Consider the following 20,825-nt stretch of genomic DNA (forward strand, 5'->3'; position numbering starts at 1 on the left):
TGGCTGGAGATGTAATGTAGGAGGTTACACATGTTACTTCTCTACCACCTACAATGTTTCCTCGTCTGGTATAAAGCAGGCATGCTCTCCCTCAATACAATCACCAAGCTTGCACACGCACTCACACGTGTACACACTGTACAGGCAGTCACTGGCTCAGTCTGTCCTTGTGTGAGTATGTGCATGACTTCACGATTTACTGTCATGATGATTCTGATGTCTTTGCCTTTAGTCAGTGTATATGTGTGTGTGGTCTTCCCTCAATTGCTTCTCATAGAGATGGTCTCAAGAAATGAAAAAAAAAAACAAAAAACACACATACACATACACACACAGAGACAGTGTGTAGAGACGTACCTTGTCATTACAGTAATGATAAGCCCAGCAGAGTGAGATTACTTGAAAGGCTTTGGAGAGTGAAGCTTGTCGGCGCCTCTCGCTGACATAAAACACATCAGGTAAAAAGAAAAAAGGAGAGACAGCTTCTGAGTCAGCACACAGGTTTTAAATTGGTATAAATGTATAAAGGAGGCTTTCATCCAAAATAAATCATCACTTAATCTCAGACAAGAATCCTTTTGTCAGCACAGAACTGAAACAGAGTCAAGAAATTTGTCTCACCATTTGGAACAGGCTAATTACAACACACAGAGCTGTCAGTGCTGTTGTTTACTTGGATGCGATCATTAGGCAGACGTGTTTTGGGTCCCGGCCCGCAGGTTAAGCAGCTTAATCACCACTGATGAGTTCCACAAGCAACACTAAATCTGTTTTTATAGATTTGACTCAATGGCAGTGAAATGTGTTTCTCCAACTTCTCTGTTGTATAAAAGTTTGGCCATCTGGAGAATTGAACCAGTGGAGGCAGGTCCACAGATCTCCTGGATCTCCATTTAAGAGTACTTTCTCTTTCTGTCTGTATTTCTCTCTCCCATAATCATACCTCAGACTTTGATGTGACAGACAGGAAATAGTTGCTGCTTTATTGGCTTCTGTGGAACATTCCTGGTTCTGTCTGGACCTTCGGGAGGCCTGGCAGGTCCACCTAGAGGAGCAATTATTATTTTGCCCTGGAGAACAGACCAGAAAGTTGAACGGTCTTCCGTAGCTTTCATCCTGTGATTTGGGTCAGGGACAAACAATGTCCACAGTTAGAGCACACAGGATGGAAGGACGATGTTTAGTGACGAAAAAATGTGCTCAGGAAGTAGAAAAGATGAAAATTTCTTGAAGCTGTTTGTGTGTGCACACACACACATCCATGTGTATTTACATGTATGCTCAAGGGTGTTTCTCTTTGTGCTTGTGTGTGAGCATCTGCCAGTGTATACAGTTGCCTCTCCTGATGGAAAATTTCCCTGGGGAGAAAAGCCCAGAGTTCAAAGTTCAAGTTCAGATTTCACTTTGATGATGCTGTTTGTTTGGTGAAGCCTTTGAGGGGTGAGGAGGCTGAGGAGAAGCTGCAGTGCAAGAATCAAAGTACCACAGTGGAAGATTGATAAGGGGGGATGTTTGAAAGATGAAAAAGAGTTAAGGAGTGAGATGCAAAGGGGTTTGCAGCGGCTGGGAGTGCATCAATGAAGATGTAAGAAACAAGATGTGATTGTGAGAGGGGCTGGAGAGAGAGAAAAAGAGATTAATGAATGAGTGTGAAGGGTCAAAGAAAGAAGAATAGCAGGAGGAAGTGGTCTCAGCTTGTCAACTCTGTCCTTAGGGGATCATTCATCACTATGGACAGTGTGTATGCATGTGTGCATTTACATGGTGTGTGTGTCACACTCTTGCCTGTGGGTTGAAGACACCACGAGGGGGACAAAGGTTTGTTATGTTTTGTATGGTTGAAGAGATGAAAGTACACGCATGAGAGGAAATATGTGTGTGTGTGTGTGTATGTATGTGTGTGTGTGTGTATGTGTGTGTCCTGTTGAAATGGTTTGTGTTTGTGTCTGAGTGGTGGATACATCAGGAACTAATGGCAACAGCAAGACTCCAATGGAAAGAGTGAAGGAGGAACAGCTGAGGATGCATCTTTAACTGTTCCTCCGTCTGCCTTTCCCTTTTTCCAGACACCGAGGGAGGAACACTTTACACAACATAAATAAAGTGAGGTAGAATGAAACAGGCTTGGCAAAACCGTTCCTACATGTTTGAGTCTGTGTTTTTCTCATCTTACATTTCATACATGTCTGTGCTGGTGAACCTAGACATGGCTTATTTAGCATGGGAATAAATCATAATGAGGAGCTTCTAAAAAGCTGTAGCAAAGATGACAGGGGGAGAATAAAGGATGTGTAATTCTCATAATAACCTTCCTGTAAGCCAAAGTGTTTCAATGCCACGACACACAACCACTAATGCACACACAAGCAAGGATACACATGCACATAAGCAAACATACTGTACTTAGACTTGGCGATTATCTTGCTAAACTTAATTCCTCTCACCCTGCAGGCGTCTAGATGCTAACCTGTTGTCTGAGGTTCCGGCTGGGGCCTTTAGAAGGGTTCACTCTCTAAGACACCTGTGGTTGGACGATAACTCCCTAACAGAGATCCCAGTGATGGCACTGGACTCTTTGCCCTCCCTTCAGGCTATGACGCTGGCCCTCAACCAGATCACACACATCCCAGATTATGCATTCACCAACCTCTCCGCTCTTGTCGTACTGTAAGTGACATCTTGATTTGTTTACTAAAAGCTCTCCTGACTTTGAGTTTCTCAGCTTACCAGTGAAAGTGATTTGTTCTGTTGATTTAGAACTACGGCGTGGAAATCTTTTTTCGAGAGCGTAATTTCTGATTTGTTGAAAAATATTTGTGGCATTTTTCCCAGGCATCTCCATAACAACCAAATCAAGAGCATGGGCGCAAGATGTTTTGAAGGTTTACAGAGTCTGGAGACACTGTGAGTATCGCACATGCAAACTCACACACACACACACACACACACACACACACACACACACACACACTCCCCAACACTGATTTCATTTAATAGGCCCAAATGACTACCCCTGCTGTTTCCCTAAACACAGACACAGGCTTTGTGATGACAAAGTATCAGCAAGTATCAACATCCAATCTGTATGGTCATGTTTACAACAATCATATTCCCTTAGAATAACCCTAAGATATATGAGGAACTCCCAGAGATATAACCTCAGAAAGGTAATATAACCAAGAGCCATCAATTTACTCACATTGTGTGTATGCCTCATTTCTTTTTGTGTGTGTCAATGTGGTGATACTTGGAACACTTGAAATTAATGTGTTTCTATAAATCTCAGGTACCAAGTCTTTGCCAAAGAATAATAAAGCGTAGCGCTAAATCGTAAAGTCATAATGATTAATGTCCTGGTAATTTCAGCAGGTGCTTGAAGGTTTCTCAAAACCACAACCAACAAATGAACGACAGGAATGTGAAGATGAAAAGCTGCTCTTTGATTACCTTGAAGTGACATCAACAGATTCCTCTGTGTTTTGTAAAAGTAATTGCTTAGCAGCACCGAGGTCAAATATAGCTCAGCGGGGCTACAGGAGTGTACGTGCCGTAATTTCAATAACTAGATCCTTACCGCACACCATTATGGAAACCACAGAAAACTGACAGTCTTATGAAAGAGGTGGAAAGAGAAAGCCAGAGAAATTGAGAGAGCACAACCATGTCTCCTGCAAAATTCATGGTGGTCTGATGAAAACACTGTTTCTGGTATGCTGCTTAACAACCTGTTGAAGTGTTAAAAATTATGTGTTACTTTTTATGAGCATGTGTGTGGGCACATGCATGAGTGTGCATATCAGCAAGTACTTCTGCGTGTGCACTAGCAGTGTATAGCCAGATTATCACTTAACTTAAAAGCTATCACCCTTGCTGGGATGTGTGAGGGAATACGGTGTAAGTGTGGGAGCCATGGTTGATGGGATGAAGGGAAATGAGAGAATGAAAAAAAGAGGGATGGAGCACTCTGGACCAGAATAGTGTGTGTTAAAGTGCCGTGGCCGTCAGCGGTGGGGAGAGACGTATGATTCAGCAGGATAAGATGACAGGTGTCACTGACGTGGGGATTGTGCTGGTATGAGGTGTTAATCTCTCACAGCAGCTTTGCTTATGAGAAATACTGATGGATATACTGTATGCATGTACTGTATTGACCATGTAAGGGAATTCTATACAGTATGAATGTGCTGAACATGTAAAGGATTCTTTCCATAGCCTCACCGCCATATGACCCTCTCAGAATATGTGCCTCTTATCATGAACATTAGAAACATAAGGAAGGGGTAAATTTGGAATAGTGAAACATGTCCATATAGGGATGTAGGGAGGAGTTTAAGAATCCTATAAAATGAGCTGTGTAGAATATTCAAAGAGACTGTATTCAACATACAGTTCTGCTTTCCGGCCGTGATGAATTATTTGTCTTTATGATCATCATAATTGAGGAAAACCCTACAATACAAAAAACCATCTGCATCACCAACACCCTCTCCAACCCCCAGTGTGTATTATAAAATCATTATGACAAGGAGCTGTCCAGAGAACTTCTGGAAAATGCCACAGCATTTTGCAAACAAAACAGAGCAGACACAGACAGACATTTCACAAAATCCACTGAAAACTTGGGGGAAACACAAATACTCTAGATATCTTGAAAGATGCGCTTAATCAAAGGCATTTTTGTGCAATGACGTATTAGGGCCATCTAGGTAAAAAAAGGAAAAAAATGACCTCGGGGGGGGGGGGTAATATTTCGAGAAAAAAAAATTCTTAGATTAAAGAAGGCTGCTCATATACAGACAAGACATACAGTAAAACTTTTTTTTTTTTTTTTTTTTTTACTTTCCCTGCCACCTTCATATGAGCTGTGTCAATTACAGCAACGGTTGTTACGATACTGTGTTCCCTGGGAAGCTAATCAGAGACAGACCTAAATAATCAGGTCGGAGCAGCAAAGATGAAGGGTCAAATCCAAAATTCACACTCGAGCCGTCCCTGAGAGTGGAGAGTAAATGATTATGCACACGTTTGCGATTAGACACAGTTTCTTTCACACAGAATATTACATATGGGTGAATTATGATTTCTCTTACAGGAAAATAAAACCTCCATCATGTCATGGAGTCTACATTTCAATATCTTATGTAATCGTGACTGTTTATCTTGCGGCCTCTCTCTCTCTCAGGGATTTGAACTACAATGATCTCCAGGAGTTCCCTGTGGCCATCAGGACACTGAGTAAGCTTCAGGAACTGTGAGTGCACACACACGCACGAGCGCACACACAAAAACACACCTGCCCAACATGACTATCATGGTTGCGTTATCCCAAGTAATCCCGTTAAGTGATTTTAATGTGGCACTCGGATACAATCTCTCTCGCCCTAAGCAGGTGCTGGCTACACACCCACACACCCGCTTGCCTGCACGTACACACAAACTATGTTTTCCCTCAGCTTCAGCAGATGTTCCACAGTGTGCATATGTGTCACAGATACAGCGTATGTGTGCGTGTTTACATCTCATGTGTCCAAAAATGTTTTTCAGCTGTGCAACGGCAGGTGCAACATGAGGACATATGACTTGCCTCTCGCTCACAAACACACTCTGTCGCCCCTCCAAACACACACACATGCATCCACACACACACAAAATCTGAAAAATATTGATAGACCGTATGTTTTATATTTGCAGGGGCTTCCATAACAACAATATCAAAGCCATCCCAGAGAGGGCCTTCGTGGGAAACCCTCTGCTCCAAACCATGTGAGCTTAATGCTTATCCTTGATTTTACAATGTGCACATATTTGATAAACACATAATCGCTAATTCATGTCAACATTTATAACACAACTCATGAGCAAAAGCAAATTCATCAGAATATGTCCAAAATAATTTTCTCTTGCTTTTTTGCAGTCATTTCTATGAGAACCCTATCCAGTTTGTGGGAAAATCTGCTTTCCAATTCTTACCTAAGCTGCACACACTGTAAGTATGTGGTCAGTAGAAACCGTTCCACTAAGTTAGCTCAAACACTGTTTAAATCATTTTCTGTCCCTAGCAGTGAGAGTGGACATGTGTAATGGCCTACTGAATGATGTTGTGTTAGTGTATTGCTGTGCAGTGTGCTGTTGTGGTAAGGGAGAGTGCGTTGTAAGAACATGTTGAATGGTGTGACTTATGATGTCTAGTGAGCCAAAACAGCCCGTGTTGATGTTGGAGGAAAAGTGTGATGGCTGAAATGAGCTGTTAGACAAAGTCTGTGTGCACATGCATGAGTTTGTGTGTGTGTGTGTGTGTGTGTGTGTGTGTGTGTGTGTGTGTGTGTGTGTGTGTGTGTGTGTGTGTGTGAGAGAGAGAGAGAGAGAGAGAAAGGGAGTTTTCTGACACTTTACTCCCTGTTCTACTGCAGTTCCCTTAATGGAGCAACCCAAATTTGTGAGTTTCCCGATCTGAAAGGAACCACCAGCCTGGAAATTTTGTAAGTGTTTCCCCCACCCACCACCACACACACATATTATTATTTAATCAAGTAAGTCTTCACCACATACAGCAACAAAGAATGTGAAAAGAGTTGACACTGAGGTTGAGGGTAAAAATACAATCCCTGGAGTCTGAGTACATTAGAGAGAAAGAGTGGAGAGAAATACGGAGAAGAAAGAGAGAGTCACACAAAGAAAGCCGGGAGTAAAAAAGAGAGAATATGTATGTTTTAGGATTGTAGGAGAGAGGGGGAAAGAACAGGAGACTCAGAAATGGAATAGGGAGGGGTAAGCTAGTTATGCCAGCCAATGACAGGTTTGGCGAACCTACACAGTTCCCTGTCTGACCGAGTTAGACTCACAGGACTGGGGGATCCTTTCGCTTGCTTACACTTCAACAATGATCAGAAGATTGTCTCTCTCTCTCTCTCTATAGGACGCTGACCCGGGCCGGTCTCTCAGCTCTCCCTCTGGATCTATGTGAGCAGCTGCCTCGCCTCAGAGTGCTGTGAGTATAGACACACAAACATGCGTAAGGGAATAGAGTGAGAGGTACAAAAACTGATACACAAAACCCAATTGTGGAGGGTTGTGCCCCCAAGCAATCATTTGCACAATCACAATGCTATGAAATCCAATAGCTCCCCAAAATTATTGTCCTGCTATATCGCCTTGCTCACAGAGCTGACTGTTCACCCGAAGACTCAAATAATCCTGTCACCCCCATGATTTCCCACGCCATAAATCCACAGCTGGTCACTGTGTTTATGTGTGTTTTGTGTGTGTGCATTGTGTATTGTTGTAGGGAGCTGTCTTACAATCAGATAGAGGATCTGCCCAGCTTTTACCACTGCTCTGCACTGCAAGAGATGTGAGTAGTAGCCCCAACACAATCAAACGCACATATGCATGACAATCAGCTGTCTTTTTTTTTGTTTACCTGCACATTTTGAATTGTGGGTGTGAATGCCTGTATTGTATTTTTCTCAACAGAGGGCTACAGCATAACCAAATCAGGAAGATAGAGTCAAGCACTTTCCAGCAGCTCACCTCTCTACGAGCACTGTAAGTGCATTTTCGTCCATTTCTTCCATGGAAATGTACTATCTAGATCAGTGGTTCCCAACATTGGGTTCAGGACCTCCAAGGTGTCACCAGATGATGAATGGAATAGAAGAGAAGAAAAACAAAATATAAATCTGTTACAACAAAAATGTTTTTCCTCTGCTTTTTTTCTTAGTAAAGCACAACATAGTTGTACACCTCACCTAACTCCAAGGAAAATTCAAATGAAACATTTGTGGAGGGAGAATCACTCCTGGTTAAACTGCTCATAACTCAGAATGAACAGATTGATTAATTTTCAAGTCAAAGGGGTTGTGAGGCTATATAGTCAAGATCAAACTATGTACACTTCTGACCCATTACTGACATCTAGTGGTGATAGACATACAACATTCAATGTGTCATTCCAATTTCGTTGAGTGCATTTCAGTTTTCTGTCTTTTTTTGTCAGTGATCTGAGCTGGAATATGATCAATTGGATCCACACAGATGCCTTTGCCTCTCTTCACTCTTTGATCAAATTGTGAGTAAATATGCTACTCTTGTCATCTAGTCCTTCAACAGTGTCACTCTTCTCCCTTAGAAAACATGCTGAATTTGTTTATCTTTAATCCAAGTTAAGCTGTATGTCAGAGCTGTAGCCTTACACAAACACTCAGCACTTGACTGTGGGTGCCACAGAAAACCAGTTGTCTTTGGCAGTCTACAGAGATCACTGATATGCATTTATTGTTTGCAAAACCCCTCTGTGTGGCCAGAAGACTCATCTCAGGTCATGCCAATATAAACTGATTCATTGTGTGAAGACTAGTTGAAGTATGCCTAGCTAAACAAGCAAACCCACTACATCTGACAGGAAGAGTTATCAGGAGGGAATCTGATAGAGAGCCTTGTCTGAACAGTTCAAAAATCTAAAAGACAAGGCCTTTTTGTTACTGAGGATGACCCTCGGCAATGCCTGAAATAAAAACACACTGGCTTGCTCTCATCTGACACCCACTCCCTTCTGTTTTTTTAACATTTCCTTCTCTTTTTGTCTCAGGGACCTGACTGAGAACAGACTTAACTCAGTGCCAGTTGCAGGTTTGGGGGGTCTCACCCATCTCAAGCTGAGGGGCAATATGGAATTATATGAGGCCTACAGTCCTGATCACTTCCCCCGTATGAGGTAACACAGCACCCGTCCAACATCATTCTCTTCTGTCTAATATTAACTTTTCTATTTTGGTTTATTGACAAAAACTGATTTAAGATGATAACACACAGTACATTTTTACTGCTCCAGGTGTGTAACCTGTGGCTGTAACGAACAATGCATCCCTTCCCATCCCCTCAATTATCCTTCCTCTCACAACTTTCTATTAATATCTTAAATGTACCAAAGGCAGCCAAGTTTGACAATGGACTAATTACAGTGTATACCTGCAAGCTACTCTTGAACTGAACTTTGACAATGAGAAAGCATTTATCAGCAGCAAGTTAATTCTTGTTTCAAAGATTAGCATCCCTCAAGGCCTGGAAAGGTGTAGTAAAATGAAAATGGAGAGTGAGTTTCAAATTAATAGGAGATGGCAGGTGATCAAGTGGCAATGTTAGCATGACTGTCGAACATCGCCCAAACCAGAAGGCCTGGCAGAAATACATTTCAAAAACACTGTATATATACAGTAAAAGCTTGTATACAACCATCTTCAACACAGACTTTAGAAACGATGATATGGAATCTTGCTTGATTTTTCATTTGTTGCTTTGAAACATTCATGTAAATACTCTAAAAATAATGAAACACACCACAGTAGCAATGCTAAAAAAAAAATAATAATATCAAGTCAAGAGTTAAGGTTTTATAGCAGTTTCTTTATACACATTTTTTTACTATTTGTTGTGGCATTATTCTTCCTGGTTTACTTTACTGAGGCCATCTGTCTGTTACAGGGTGATCGAGATGCCTTATGCCTACCAGTGCTGTGTGTATGGTTCCTGTGATAGCTACAAGCCAGCCAGCCAGTGGGACACTGATCAGAGTAACACTGATGAGGACCTGCACAAGAGGACTGTAGCCATGTACCCTACCCATGCTGACACACACTGTAAGAAAGCACACACTTACAATATCTGTGTGAGCTTACATACTGTATTTAACACACATGGTGCAAGCCCGATGTAGAGGGGTAAAATAATACATGGAAATCTGAGTCCCATATGTCTGTACTCAGTGCCTAATTATTGACATAAGCCTGCTTGAAACATGTCAGAGCCTCACTGAGACCACAGCTACCTAGCAACTGACCCACATTTACAGTCGAGTGTTGACCCTTCCATGCATTCCTGTGGCAGGCATAAAATATAAACACCAATAAACCAAAAGTAAGATGAAATTAGAACCATTAAACCTACACCATTAAAGCTGAAAATAAAAATGAGCTGGGTGTACCCAAAGGCAGAAATAATAAAAGATGATTAAACAATTACATACAACTGATTCAAATATATTTAGCTTTAATTGTTATAAAACCAGTCACGATGATCAAATTTCCCAAAGTTACTATTATCTTATAGAAAAATGTGTTTCAGTGTGAAAGAATGTTAGATCACCTCCCTCATGACTCCAATCCCCTACAGCCAGTGCCACACAACATGCATACTCTGTATAGTCATGCAGAATAGATATAGAGCCTCCAACAGACTAACAGACCTTGTACAACAGATTGGCCAAAATGTATTGGACCTCTGATTTCTTTAACCCTAATAATGCATGTTATTCCAGATGATCCTGACCTGGAGGAGTTCCAGCTAGAAATAGAGGAATCAAAACTACAGACCAGTGTCCAATGCACACCTACACCAGGTATGTGAAGATACACCTTCAGTGATACGATCAAGTTGCTAAGTTATAAATTGGCTTGCATACTGTTTTCTCCAAAATACAGAATAGGGAAATTTACAGTTTGTTTATCTAAAGCTGATGTTTGTATTGTTTGTGCTACTGCAGGTCCTTTCCGTCCTTGTGACTCTCTGTTGGGCAGCTGGCTGGTTCGTGTGGGTTTGTGGTCCATCTCCCTGGTGGCTCTCCTGGGGAACTCCTTCCTGCTCCTGTCCCTCTTCAGCTCACCCGGCTACCTGTCACCACTCCGCTTCACTGTGGCCTGCATGGGCGCTTCAAATCTGCTAACGGGTGTGTGTACATGCACTCTGGCCCTTGTGGATGCTCTAACCCTGGGAGAGTTTGGTCACCATGGTGCCCGCTGGGAAGGGGGTCCTGGTTGTCAGGCGACAGGATGGGTCTGGGTGTTTGCATCTGAGGCAAGTGTGTTGCTGCTGACTCTGGCAGCTGTGCAATGTGGTGTGAGTGTGACATGTGCCCGTGCCTATGGGAAGTCCCCATCCCTTGGGAGTGTACGTACATGCGCACTTTTCTGCCTCACTCTTTCCCTCACTTTGGCTTGTCTCCCACTGGTAGGAGTTGGGGAGTACGGGTCCTCACCTTTCTGCCTTCCCTCACCCCTGCCACCTCCAACCTCTCGGCTGTCATCCTCCTTGGTCTTTCCCTTGGCGCTCATTATGATGAACACCCTGTGCTTGCTCATAGTCACAGGTTCATACATCCGCCTTTACTGGGAATTACTTAGGGGAGAATGTGAGGGCCTGTGGGACTGTGCCATGATCAAACATGTTGCCTGGCTAATATTCACAAATGGCCTCCTCTATGTGCCAGTAGCTTTCCTTTCCCTTTGCTCCCTCCTGGGTCTCCTCTCTCTGGGGGAGGAGGTGCTAAAATCAGTCCTCCTGCTTCTGCAGCCCCTGCCTGCCTGCCTAAACCCCCTCCTCTTCCTGCTTTTTACACGAGACCACTCCCAGTTTTTCTTCTGGCCTCGCCCCAAAGCACGTCCACAGCTACATCGGGACCGCACCCTGGACTCACTGGTGTCTGTGGAGACAGAGAAGAGCTCCTGCTCCGATTCATTGACACAGGTGTCACTAGCTGATGCTGATACCCTATACAGTGGGGGGTCTTCTCCCCAACCACGACTGGATCCCATCAGATTTTCCCACTGCTCGTCTACATCCTCTGTTCCTCTCATCCCTTGCCAGATACCCACTCCCACTGCCAGAGACAGAGAAAGAGTGACAGAACGAGGGAGCCTGGACAACACTGAACGTCTGAAGAGTTTAGATCAAGATGTGATTCGTAACACTTGGCCCCTGTATCACTCTGCCATGACTCCCTCTCTCACCTCTCATCCATGAGCCTCCAAGTTAGCTGTCTGAATAGTTGGGACACTACGGACACTCAAGGGCCATTATCTTACAGAAGCAGCAAGACTAGTTCTGAGTTATCAGTCTACATGCACCTCAGAATGAGTCCACACAGAGACTGTAGAGTACTCTAGAGAAGTCTATGAGAGCAAAACAAAGTGCCTCTGAAAATGAAGAGTGCAACTAAAAGTTCCCTTCACAAGAAAGACTATTAAAAGGAAACATCACAATACGGCATTACTGTTCTAATTAAGGACAATTTCAGACACTATACAGTGGACTGTAACAGTCATGGACTCACATGACAAAAAGAGAGCTGAACTCAAAGCCGGTAACTATATGGAAAATATAAGCAGTGGTTTAGCTGTGGGGACTTTAGGTAGAGCAAGTAGAATTCTAAGTGTAAATGTTTATACTGAAATGTGACAATAAGACATGCAGCTTAGAGGTTACAGATTGTTCGGTTATATTTTAAGTGGAGTTATCTACTATGTTTGTTTTTTTTATTTTATTTTATTATGAACTCTAACCTATTGCTAAGATCTGTTTTAAATAAAGGGATTCATCATCAGACACGCCAAGTCATTTTTACCAGAGTAAGCTAACATTTTTCATTCATAGAAATGCTATTGTCAGATATATTTCTCTGCACCTATGTAATCGCTGTTATAAAAGTTACTCATGTGGTGGCAAAATGCAACAGGAAATATATCGCACATACAATTTCATATGGTTTACATGGTTTTGTCTCAAATATGCAACTGTCAAACATGAGGCAAGCAAACAGACTGAATGGGATGTAACTATCTTTCTACAGACTTTAGAGTAGGCTAGCAATATGTACATACAATGTAACTACCTCTGAACTAGCATGGTATTGACTCACTACAGCCTTATGATGTTTGTCTGCCTTTTTATATGATAAACACCAAATATATAATTTTATATGTTAAGAAATAAATCCTTAGTTTGTAAAAAAAAAAACTTGTGTTGTTATTTAGGATGTACATACTTTGTATACAACTGGTAAGCATATGTTTGAATAAAATTATCTTTATACTGTATACATCAACCACTTTGTTTATGCTACTTTTCTGAAACACATCTTCACACCGCCCAAGAAGTAAAGGCATTGTACGTGTTATATTACGTTCAACAATTAATTCATGTTAAACAAAATTTTATTATTATAAGACAAAAAAGGACATTACACATATAAATATGACAATATTCAGGGTTAACAAGACAAATGCACACATAGTAAATTAAAGAAGGTATTACCACTAAATTGAAAAATAAAATACACTCTTTACATACTGGCAGGTGGTTCTGGAGAAGAGACCTGTGGATCTAACAAGTGTGGTGCAAACTACACACAGTTTTTCTTTGTTGGCTCCTCTTCCTCCTGCTGTGTGTGGAGGGCCTCTCTTTTGCGTGATGATGCTTTCTGATCTAGGGTATTTTCTTTGTTGCTCTCTGTGACTCCCTGAACACAGACAGATACAAACTTTCATACAATGACAGCATTGCCCATGTGCCATTATTCGACATTTCAAACTAAAAAGTTAAAAATATTAAGGGCACATTTAAACACAAATTGTACAGCCTGCATCACTTTGAAGCGCTGAAGTTCAACTCTATAAAATGAGTACAGCACCACCTTGTGGACAGAAGATACCACTGCAAACAGCCAATGTAATGACAAGGTACACTAAGGGCCTGATTTACTAAGATCCCAAATAAAGGGTTCTAAATTGTGTGTACAATGCAACAGATTGCATGTTTGATTAGTGTGCGTTTTTCTGGTAATCTACTAAGAATAGCTGCACAAATGACAACAGATGGAGACAGCAGTATTTCAATGAGTGTTATGCATGTCTTAAAGGACAGTTTGGACCTGCAGAAAGCCCACAAACGCAAAATGAAATCTAATCCCATGGAATTAGAGGTTCTAGTGGTAGAGGTTAACAAGCATATTGAGTTACAGCAAAAAACATATCACCAGAAAAGAACGCTATGTGGGGGAGTATTTGTGATAAAGTCAATGCTGTTAGTAAAACCAAAAATATTCCACTCCAAAAATATTAACACAGGTCCATTCTTTGAGTATTCTGTCATTGTGACTCCGTCTCCTCCTCACCACAATAACAGCAGTCATCTGTGTGCGCCGCACAGCTGGTTAATACCTGCCCGTCAAACGTATTTATAGATGCAGTTACTGTCAGCAAAATTACCTCCAGGTTTGGTAAATCACAATGTGTGTACTAAATTAACATATTTGCATTTTCCCCTCCCTGTATTTTGCACACTGGTGTAAAAACGCCCTATATTACATTCATTATGGCAAACGTGAATGGATAGTGCGCATTATCTTGCACACTTAAAAGACACAAGCCTCAGTGTGCCTCGTTAGTAGAAAACTTTTTTTGTGGGTGATGTAAAGTTTACACATTACACATTTTTAGTACACACGCAAACCTTTAGTACATCAGATTGAGAGTCAACAATACATCTCACCAGAGACAGTCAGCATATAATAGAGTTTTAAAAAGATTCAAGAAATTAAACTGTTTCATTTATGAACAACAGTTAACAGTTTCAACTATAGGCCGGAGTGACTTACCGTGTTCTTCTGAACAGCATGTTCCTCTGTCCACTTCTTGGCCGTCTGCATGAACAGTTGTTTGTTGTATTTGAACTCTGATGACTGCATTCAAAAAATTCAAGTGTTTTACAGTGTCCTTCAGATGTATACAGTGGTGTTTCAAAATCGATCAGTCTCACAATGCTTTTCTACTGTGATTTTAAGACTGTAAGAGGCTGTATTTTTGTGACAAGAGGTCAGAATTTCTACCCTGACTTTCAACAAAACACCTGGCTTGTAAATAAACAGCATAATTGAGATCATTTTTGAAGCATAGTATGACTTAGTAAAAAAGTAATGTCGCAAAAGCTTCACATACCAATATTTGTTAGGAAATCCAAAAAGACTAATTAAACCACTGCAATGTGATTGTGTTCAGTATCAATGCTAGGCTATTGCATGCTGTGTACTGTATTATATGTGTGATTATGAGATGAAGTGCAACTCACTGTATCAGCCATGAGTGGGTCATCTGGATTGGGCTCAGCCATGAGCAGCTGGATGGAGGTGAGGACTGTGGAGATATTTAGGGATGGCTTCCAGGCACCCTGAATAAAAAATAAAAAGCAGGAAAAATAACAACACATGTAAGATGGTACATCTTATTTATTTCTAATTTCTTGATCCAAACTCTTCAGATTATTTGAATTGTACTTTTAATCTGTTACAACCTTTGGTGGGAGTTTGAGAGCATCATGGCAGATACGTCCTGAATTGTCAATGTTTGGGTGATAGATGGGTGTCAAGAATCGGATTTTGGGAGGCTCAAATGGGTACCTAGAGATAATAGCAGGTCAGTCCTACTACAGAGTAGTAATGGTTTGCAGCAAAGAAAAAGGAGCGCAAACTCCCTTAAAAATGTTAAATCTCAAAGAAATTTACCTCTCAGGGACCTTAATCTCCAGGGAAAAGAGTCCACCTTCATATGGAGTTCCTGTCCCTCCAACTATCTCTGTAAATGAAGGGAAAGAAAATAAAAACCTTCCTATGAATCAGAAACATTACTACTCCGAGGCTATATTCACTATGAAAAAGTATATAATGAATTGGTGCAAATGTGTATCAGTACAATAAAATAAAGGCAACAGAATACTGTGATTATAACATGTCTATTGGTTCAGGAAGATTGTGTGAGATCATTAAAAGTTTCAGAACAGCTAGTGAATAGACCTTATGTTGACCTGTTGCCAGAATAAAACTGGGTCGCTGCTACCTCCCCATGGGAGGTCTGCTAACATCAGTTTTAATTAGCTGGTCAGCTGCTGCACATTCAACAGCATGTACCTGCAAATATCATGTTGGTCCATTTACAGTACTGTGCTAAGGTTTTAAGGTCTAAAAGTTAAGTGAAGATGTTTTCAAAAATATTTACCATCAGTGGATTAACTTAATAGAAAGTGCTGTAAACGGGAAAAAAACATTCAATTCAATAAAAGCTTGCTCCAAATATCTTGTAGAACTTTCTGTGTTTATCTCAATTGCTCCTGTTTCTTAATTTAATCTTAATCTGGCTCCATAACTTTGATATTAGGACACTACAGGAGCCATACCACCTGTTGCAGAACTCCCTTTTCTTCTTGTCAATGAAGATAGTTATTTATGACTCTGGCTGTATGTTTGTGGTCATTGTCATGCTGCAGACTATATTTGGGACCAATCAGACACCGCCCTGATAGTACTGCATAAAGGATATGAATGTAAACATCTAAAGTGCAAAAACTTTTGCACAGCACTGTAGGTGCAGATGTGGTTCTTGCACGTCAATATGAATGCAAACAAAACAAGGCTTTGAAGCTGCAGTGTAAATTAGAGAACTCTGGTGCCGGCCAGCTGCTGTCAATCAAACACAGACCACAGACATTTAAAAACAATTCCCCAAAGACCTTATTCTTCCTTTTCAGAAAATACAGGCATTATTTTTTCTGCAAAGGAGATATGTAAGGAAAATTAAAAAGGAGAATTTAAGACAATAACTTAATTATTTGAAATGATTTTGATCAAATATACAATGTTAATGACAACTAAATTGTTACTGTTATTAAATTACAAATTAATCTTTGGCATTAGTCCAGTTTTAGATCCAGTTCCTGGACCCTGATGAGAGTACTTACGTGCCCGAAGGTCGTCTATCCGTTCCTCGGTCTGCCAGCATGTTATCCCGGGAGGTGGCTCGGTGCTCAGCATCTGAAGTTCACGCTTCAAACGGGATGCTCTCTGCATCCTGTTAAACGATGAGTGGAGTGTAGCTAAGTTATATCAATTGATTAAGTTGGTACAGGAAAAAATCATTTGTTGTATGGTTATAAGTTTAATAAGATGGCGTACGTATTACATATGTCAAATTACACTGTCACAAACTTACCACTGCTTATACTAGCTAATTCATGTTTTATCCATAGGTTTTATCCTGCTAAATGGTGTCGCTATGGCTATGGAAACATTAGCATGTCATTCTCAGGCCAGTAACAACACTGGAGTTAAAGTAAGATGTTGTTCACGCGATATTAAATTACATTCGCTTACTTTGCTTCCTCTTTTGCAGTTGTCCACTTCTCGACCGCCGCTTGTCTTTACAGCAAAGACAGAGGAGAGACGACGTGGTGTTTGTTTCGGATTTCCCGGTCCCTACGTCATCTGCACTCCCCGCGCGCTTCTTCTTCTTCTTCCTCAGTTTTAATGGTGAGTTGCACTCACCCTGAGCATGATCGCCACCAACTGTTAGCAACTGATAGCATTACTGAAAATACACCATCACTGGCCTCTTTATTAGGTCCACCTGCGCAATCTAATGCAATCAGATATACCAGCTCTTCTAAAAATTATACATTTATGAAGCTTATACATTTTCAGTTTATATATACAAATGCTTTGAATTGGAGCTCCCTCCTTGAAGACTGGCTATTTTGGATGAAATAAAATGTCATTTGGTGGCGTTCATCACTGTCTTTACGCTTCCAATGAGATATAGGGACTAGTTCAGTCCATATGTCTATGGCATCAACTAAAGACTATTACATATTTCACCAATTTGTCTAGGTCTATATTTAGATTATTTATATCAATTTAGATAAATAGATCAGGGCTTAATACTGACACTAAGAAATGATTACTGCACTTTCATTAATGCCTTGTACCTTGTTTGTGTAGCTATATTTCTATATTTTATCTAATTATCAATGTATATATATATATATATATATATATATATATATATATATATATATATATATATATAGAGAGAGAGAGAGAGAGAGAGAGAGAGTAGTTTACTAGTATTTAATTTGATATGTACTGTATATCAAGCATCAAGTTATGTGCTGTTATCAAGTACAAAAGTCTTAAGAATCAACCTTATTTTAGTAACAGTAATTTGATGAAAGAGGTCAGTCTAGTGGAGGATGATATTGAAGTGAGCCATCAGAACAGCACTTCCTAGCTTTCAGTAACAAAACTAAAGACTGAAGTGTTTGTTTTACACATATAAAGAGTTTAATCTCATAAATTGAACATGTAAGACTGGAATATTATTAATTTCTTTGAAAAATAGTTTGATTACTGACTTTGCATGTATTTATTATATTGTGATATATATACTGATATCAGAAAATTCCCTTGTTAATATGGCGATATTTCAAGCATGTCAAATAGCTCTCAGAATAAATTATAATGTATGTCTGATGCTCAGGTCTACTTCAAGTTCTCCCCATATCCAGAAAAATTTCAACAAAGTACCATGATACAGGGAGGTCCAGCTGAGAAGAGAATCAAACAAAGGAAACAACCTACAGCCAAAAGAGAGCCATTTCTGATCATGTTATCATTATTATAAAATACATTTCCATCTTCAAAAGGTACAATGTGAAAACCAAAGTGATCATACAATACCTCATAATCACAGAAATTAGGTCGAATAAACACACAATCTTTCACTTGTAGTTTGATTACACTCTCATTTTAAGGCAGTGGCATAGATAGCCTGAAAAGTAATGCGTTTGTGTTGTTCCATTGTGTCTTCCATTCTGACATCATTGAAACCCGAGTCTCTTAAAGCCGCCATGTAGGCTTCCGGGCGCCAGTTCTCCCCTGGCATCACTTGCTTTGCTGCCATAGTAGCAATGTGGGACAGCCTCAGTGTTGTCACCATCAGGCCTCCTGGGTGGAATCAAGGGCGAGAAAAAAAAGACATAGTCAAAACTTGGACTAAAGTATTAAATCACCAGAGCATCTGAGAGATTTTAATTTGCATGACCGATGTCCCTTACAGGACAGTCTGTATTACAGTGTCATCACCTACCTGGTTTCATTACCCGGTGTATCTCTGTGGCTCCCTTCCTGAGGTCAGGCCAGAAGTAGTAGCAGTTACAATGAAAGACTTTATCTACAGTACTGTCTGCCAGAGGCATTGCTGCAACATCACAGTGGTGTAGGGTCACTTTACCACTGGCCACAAGTTCCTTCAAATGCTCACTAGCCATCTGTAAAGGGGGAAATTGAGAAATAGGCTACTATTCTAAAATTGAGAAATGTTCCCCTTTCAAATACAATATTGCCTCACTATAGTTAATTATTGTTTCTAGGGAGCTGTTCATTGCACATAGAAAGGCTTACGGTTTGCTGGGCAGATTTTTCTAAACAAACTTCAATACATGTATGTGATAAACAACTTGAACTTCAAAACTTTATTCCACTCTACCAGTATTCATACCTCACCTGGTGCATGAACTCTGAGTAATCCACTCCTATAAGGCGGCCTGCGGGCTCTGTGAGCAGTTTGGCTGCTGATTGCAGACCCAGACCTGGGCCATGACCCAGTTCCAGCACTGTGTCTCCAGGCTGAATCCCACAAAGCTGCACGGCATTCTCCTCAAGGACCTGGTTCCGCATCTTGAGGAATTTACTGACCAGCCACCCTGCCACTGATCGTGTTGGGTGGCCCAACTGTTTCCCAACTTTTTCAGCCCACATCACTGGAGAAATATGACAAAAAAGATGTGGGCATTTTTAGGTGGCTATAGTACTATTTCAGATATTTACAACCACGAAATTCAATACAAATCATTTTAACATTCAGCATTACCAGTGACTCCATATTTTACAAATGTTAAGCACTTGTCCTGTGGCAATATCATTATCTTGATATAAAAAACTTTCATAATTTGGATACCATTAATTTTATGTGATAGACTCTTTTCTCAAAACCATACAAAACAAACAAACATAACTGAGCTTTTTTAATTCTACTTTTTCAGTTTTTTTCAAATTAAAACAAATGTTTTGGATTTTCAGTCAGAACTTTAAGTAATCAGCAGCAATGACAGTCATGACTCACATATAAGATCAAGGGATCAGGTGAAAAAAACGTTATCTGTTGAAAACTTTCATAGTGGTTTCTGTGTTTTCTGAGTTGGACTCTGCTCACCTTAACTTCTTGCACAAAGTTAATGTTTAATCTGCTGAGTGACTGAACAAAACAGACTAGTTTAATAAAAAAAATAGACTAGATTTCAACACTTTAACATGCACTTCAATGTACACATACAGTTATACAAATCAATCTGCGCACAACCAGTAGTAGACCTAAGCTTTCTCTCCAGTCAGGGATATTTTATGCTTTAATATTCATTTTATAGGACCGTCGGTTCCTGCATGTATTTCAAAATGTATGGTCAGGTCTTAACGCACATGGCAGCAAATTTCTAGTGGATAGACACTTACAAAGCATTTTAAAAGTAACACCTGTATTGCCAGGACGCCTACATACATATATGAATAGGATTTTCCTTTGATTATCTTTTTTTCCCCTCTTTTATTCCCAAGTGATCGATGACTGTATTGAATGTTTATTTTTCCTACAGGTAGGCTATGAGCCCTGCGGTTGCAGGAGTCGCATTGGCATAAAGTAAACTGAATGTCTTTAACATAGTGGCTGCATTATTGAGAATAGGTCTCATAAACGGCACTTGCCTGGATTGACACAGCTCGTTTGTGGCTCAGTACGGCACTGGTGACACTGAAGCTGCAGCTGATGATAAACTTTATCTTCCTGTTTGTAAGTAAGGAGGAGGAGCTCTAGACTGCGTGTCATGAGCGCAGGCGCTGCTCTTGCACACAATCCACACTCCCTCTATCTGTGTTTAAATAACCCTTTGTCTGCATCTTTTATTTCTAACAAATGGTTCTCATTATTTTTTTAGCTATCATTATTTTCGCGTTCAAGACAATGGAAGTATGAAAAACACCTAAACAAATAATGTGTTACCCATAGTGTTGATGTAACACTCCTACAGTTGACGCAGTTGGATCGCCGTCAAATGTTTGTGGAAATGTCTTCTGCAGCAGCTTCCTCCAATCAGCCTGTTTTGTACACACCCCCCGTCAG

At 40.5% G+C, this 20,825-nt stretch overlaps 3 protein-coding genes across 5 annotated transcripts in view; 1 reads left to right on the forward strand and 2 right to left on the reverse strand.

Annotated features, from left to right (window-relative positions):
* The window catches only part of LOC128357600 (leucine-rich repeat-containing G-protein coupled receptor 6), a 39,015-nt gene extending 27,222 nt beyond the window's left edge, over positions 1-11,793 (forward strand). Inside the window, exons 5-18 of the mRNA XM_053317963.1 lie at positions 2,452-2,667; positions 2,833-2,904; positions 5,183-5,251; positions 5,692-5,763; positions 5,915-5,986; positions 6,411-6,479; positions 6,917-6,988; positions 7,286-7,351; positions 7,474-7,545; positions 7,997-8,068; positions 8,588-8,713; positions 9,481-9,635; positions 10,313-10,393; positions 10,538-11,793. Of these exons, the coding sequence (XP_053173938.1) occupies positions 2,452-2,667; positions 2,833-2,904; positions 5,183-5,251; positions 5,692-5,763; positions 5,915-5,986; positions 6,411-6,479; positions 6,917-6,988; positions 7,286-7,351; positions 7,474-7,545; positions 7,997-8,068; positions 8,588-8,713; positions 9,481-9,635; positions 10,313-10,393; positions 10,538-11,793 (2,470 nt within the window). The remainder of the gene's footprint in view (positions 1-2,451; positions 2,668-2,832; positions 2,905-5,182; positions 5,252-5,691; positions 5,764-5,914; positions 5,987-6,410; positions 6,480-6,916; positions 6,989-7,285; positions 7,352-7,473; positions 7,546-7,996; positions 8,069-8,587; positions 8,714-9,480; positions 9,636-10,312; positions 10,394-10,537) is intronic.
* Positions 11,794-13,039: 1,246 nt separating this feature from the next.
* Positions 13,040-17,293, reverse strand: ube2t (ubiquitin-conjugating enzyme E2T (putative)). The gene is made up of 7 exons (XM_053318288.1): positions 16,970-17,293; positions 16,558-16,667; positions 15,329-15,398; positions 15,118-15,223; positions 14,896-14,994; positions 14,426-14,509; positions 13,040-13,288 (listed from the first exon to the last, which is right to left on the reverse strand). The coding sequence occupies exons 2-7, from the start codon at positions 16,664-16,666 to the stop codon at positions 13,172-13,174; spliced, it is 585 nt and encodes a 194-aa protein (XP_053174263.1). The 5' UTR covers position 16,667; positions 16,970-17,293; the 3' UTR covers positions 13,040-13,171.
* A 936-nt stretch (positions 17,294-18,229) lies between these two features.
* zgc:194242 (uncharacterized protein LOC100005854 homolog) lies at positions 18,230-20,765 on the reverse strand. Of its 3 annotated transcripts, none has more exons than XM_053318284.1 (4): positions 20,706-20,765; positions 19,157-19,413; positions 18,741-18,921; positions 18,230-18,598 (listed from the first exon to the last, which is right to left on the reverse strand). In XM_053318284.1, exons 1-4 carry the CDS (start codon positions 20,707-20,709, stop codon positions 18,396-18,398), a joined length of 645 nt encoding a protein of 214 aa, XP_053174259.1. In that variant the 5' UTR covers positions 20,710-20,765; the 3' UTR covers positions 18,230-18,395. The 3 variants fall into 3 exon arrangements, with proteins under 3 accessions (XP_053174259.1, XP_053174260.1, XP_053174261.1); XM_053318285.1 differs by lacking the exon at positions 20,706-20,765 and adding an exon at positions 20,411-20,500; XM_053318286.1 differs by lacking the exon at positions 20,706-20,765 and adding an exon at positions 19,776-19,831.
* Positions 20,766-20,825: the final 60 nt, after the last annotated feature.

This window comes from Scomber japonicus, chromosome 4 (genome assembly GCF_027409825.1).
Source record: "Scomber japonicus isolate fScoJap1 chromosome 4, fScoJap1.pri, whole genome shotgun sequence".
Taxonomy (NCBI): domain Eukaryota; kingdom Metazoa; phylum Chordata; class Actinopteri; order Scombriformes; family Scombridae; genus Scomber; species Scomber japonicus.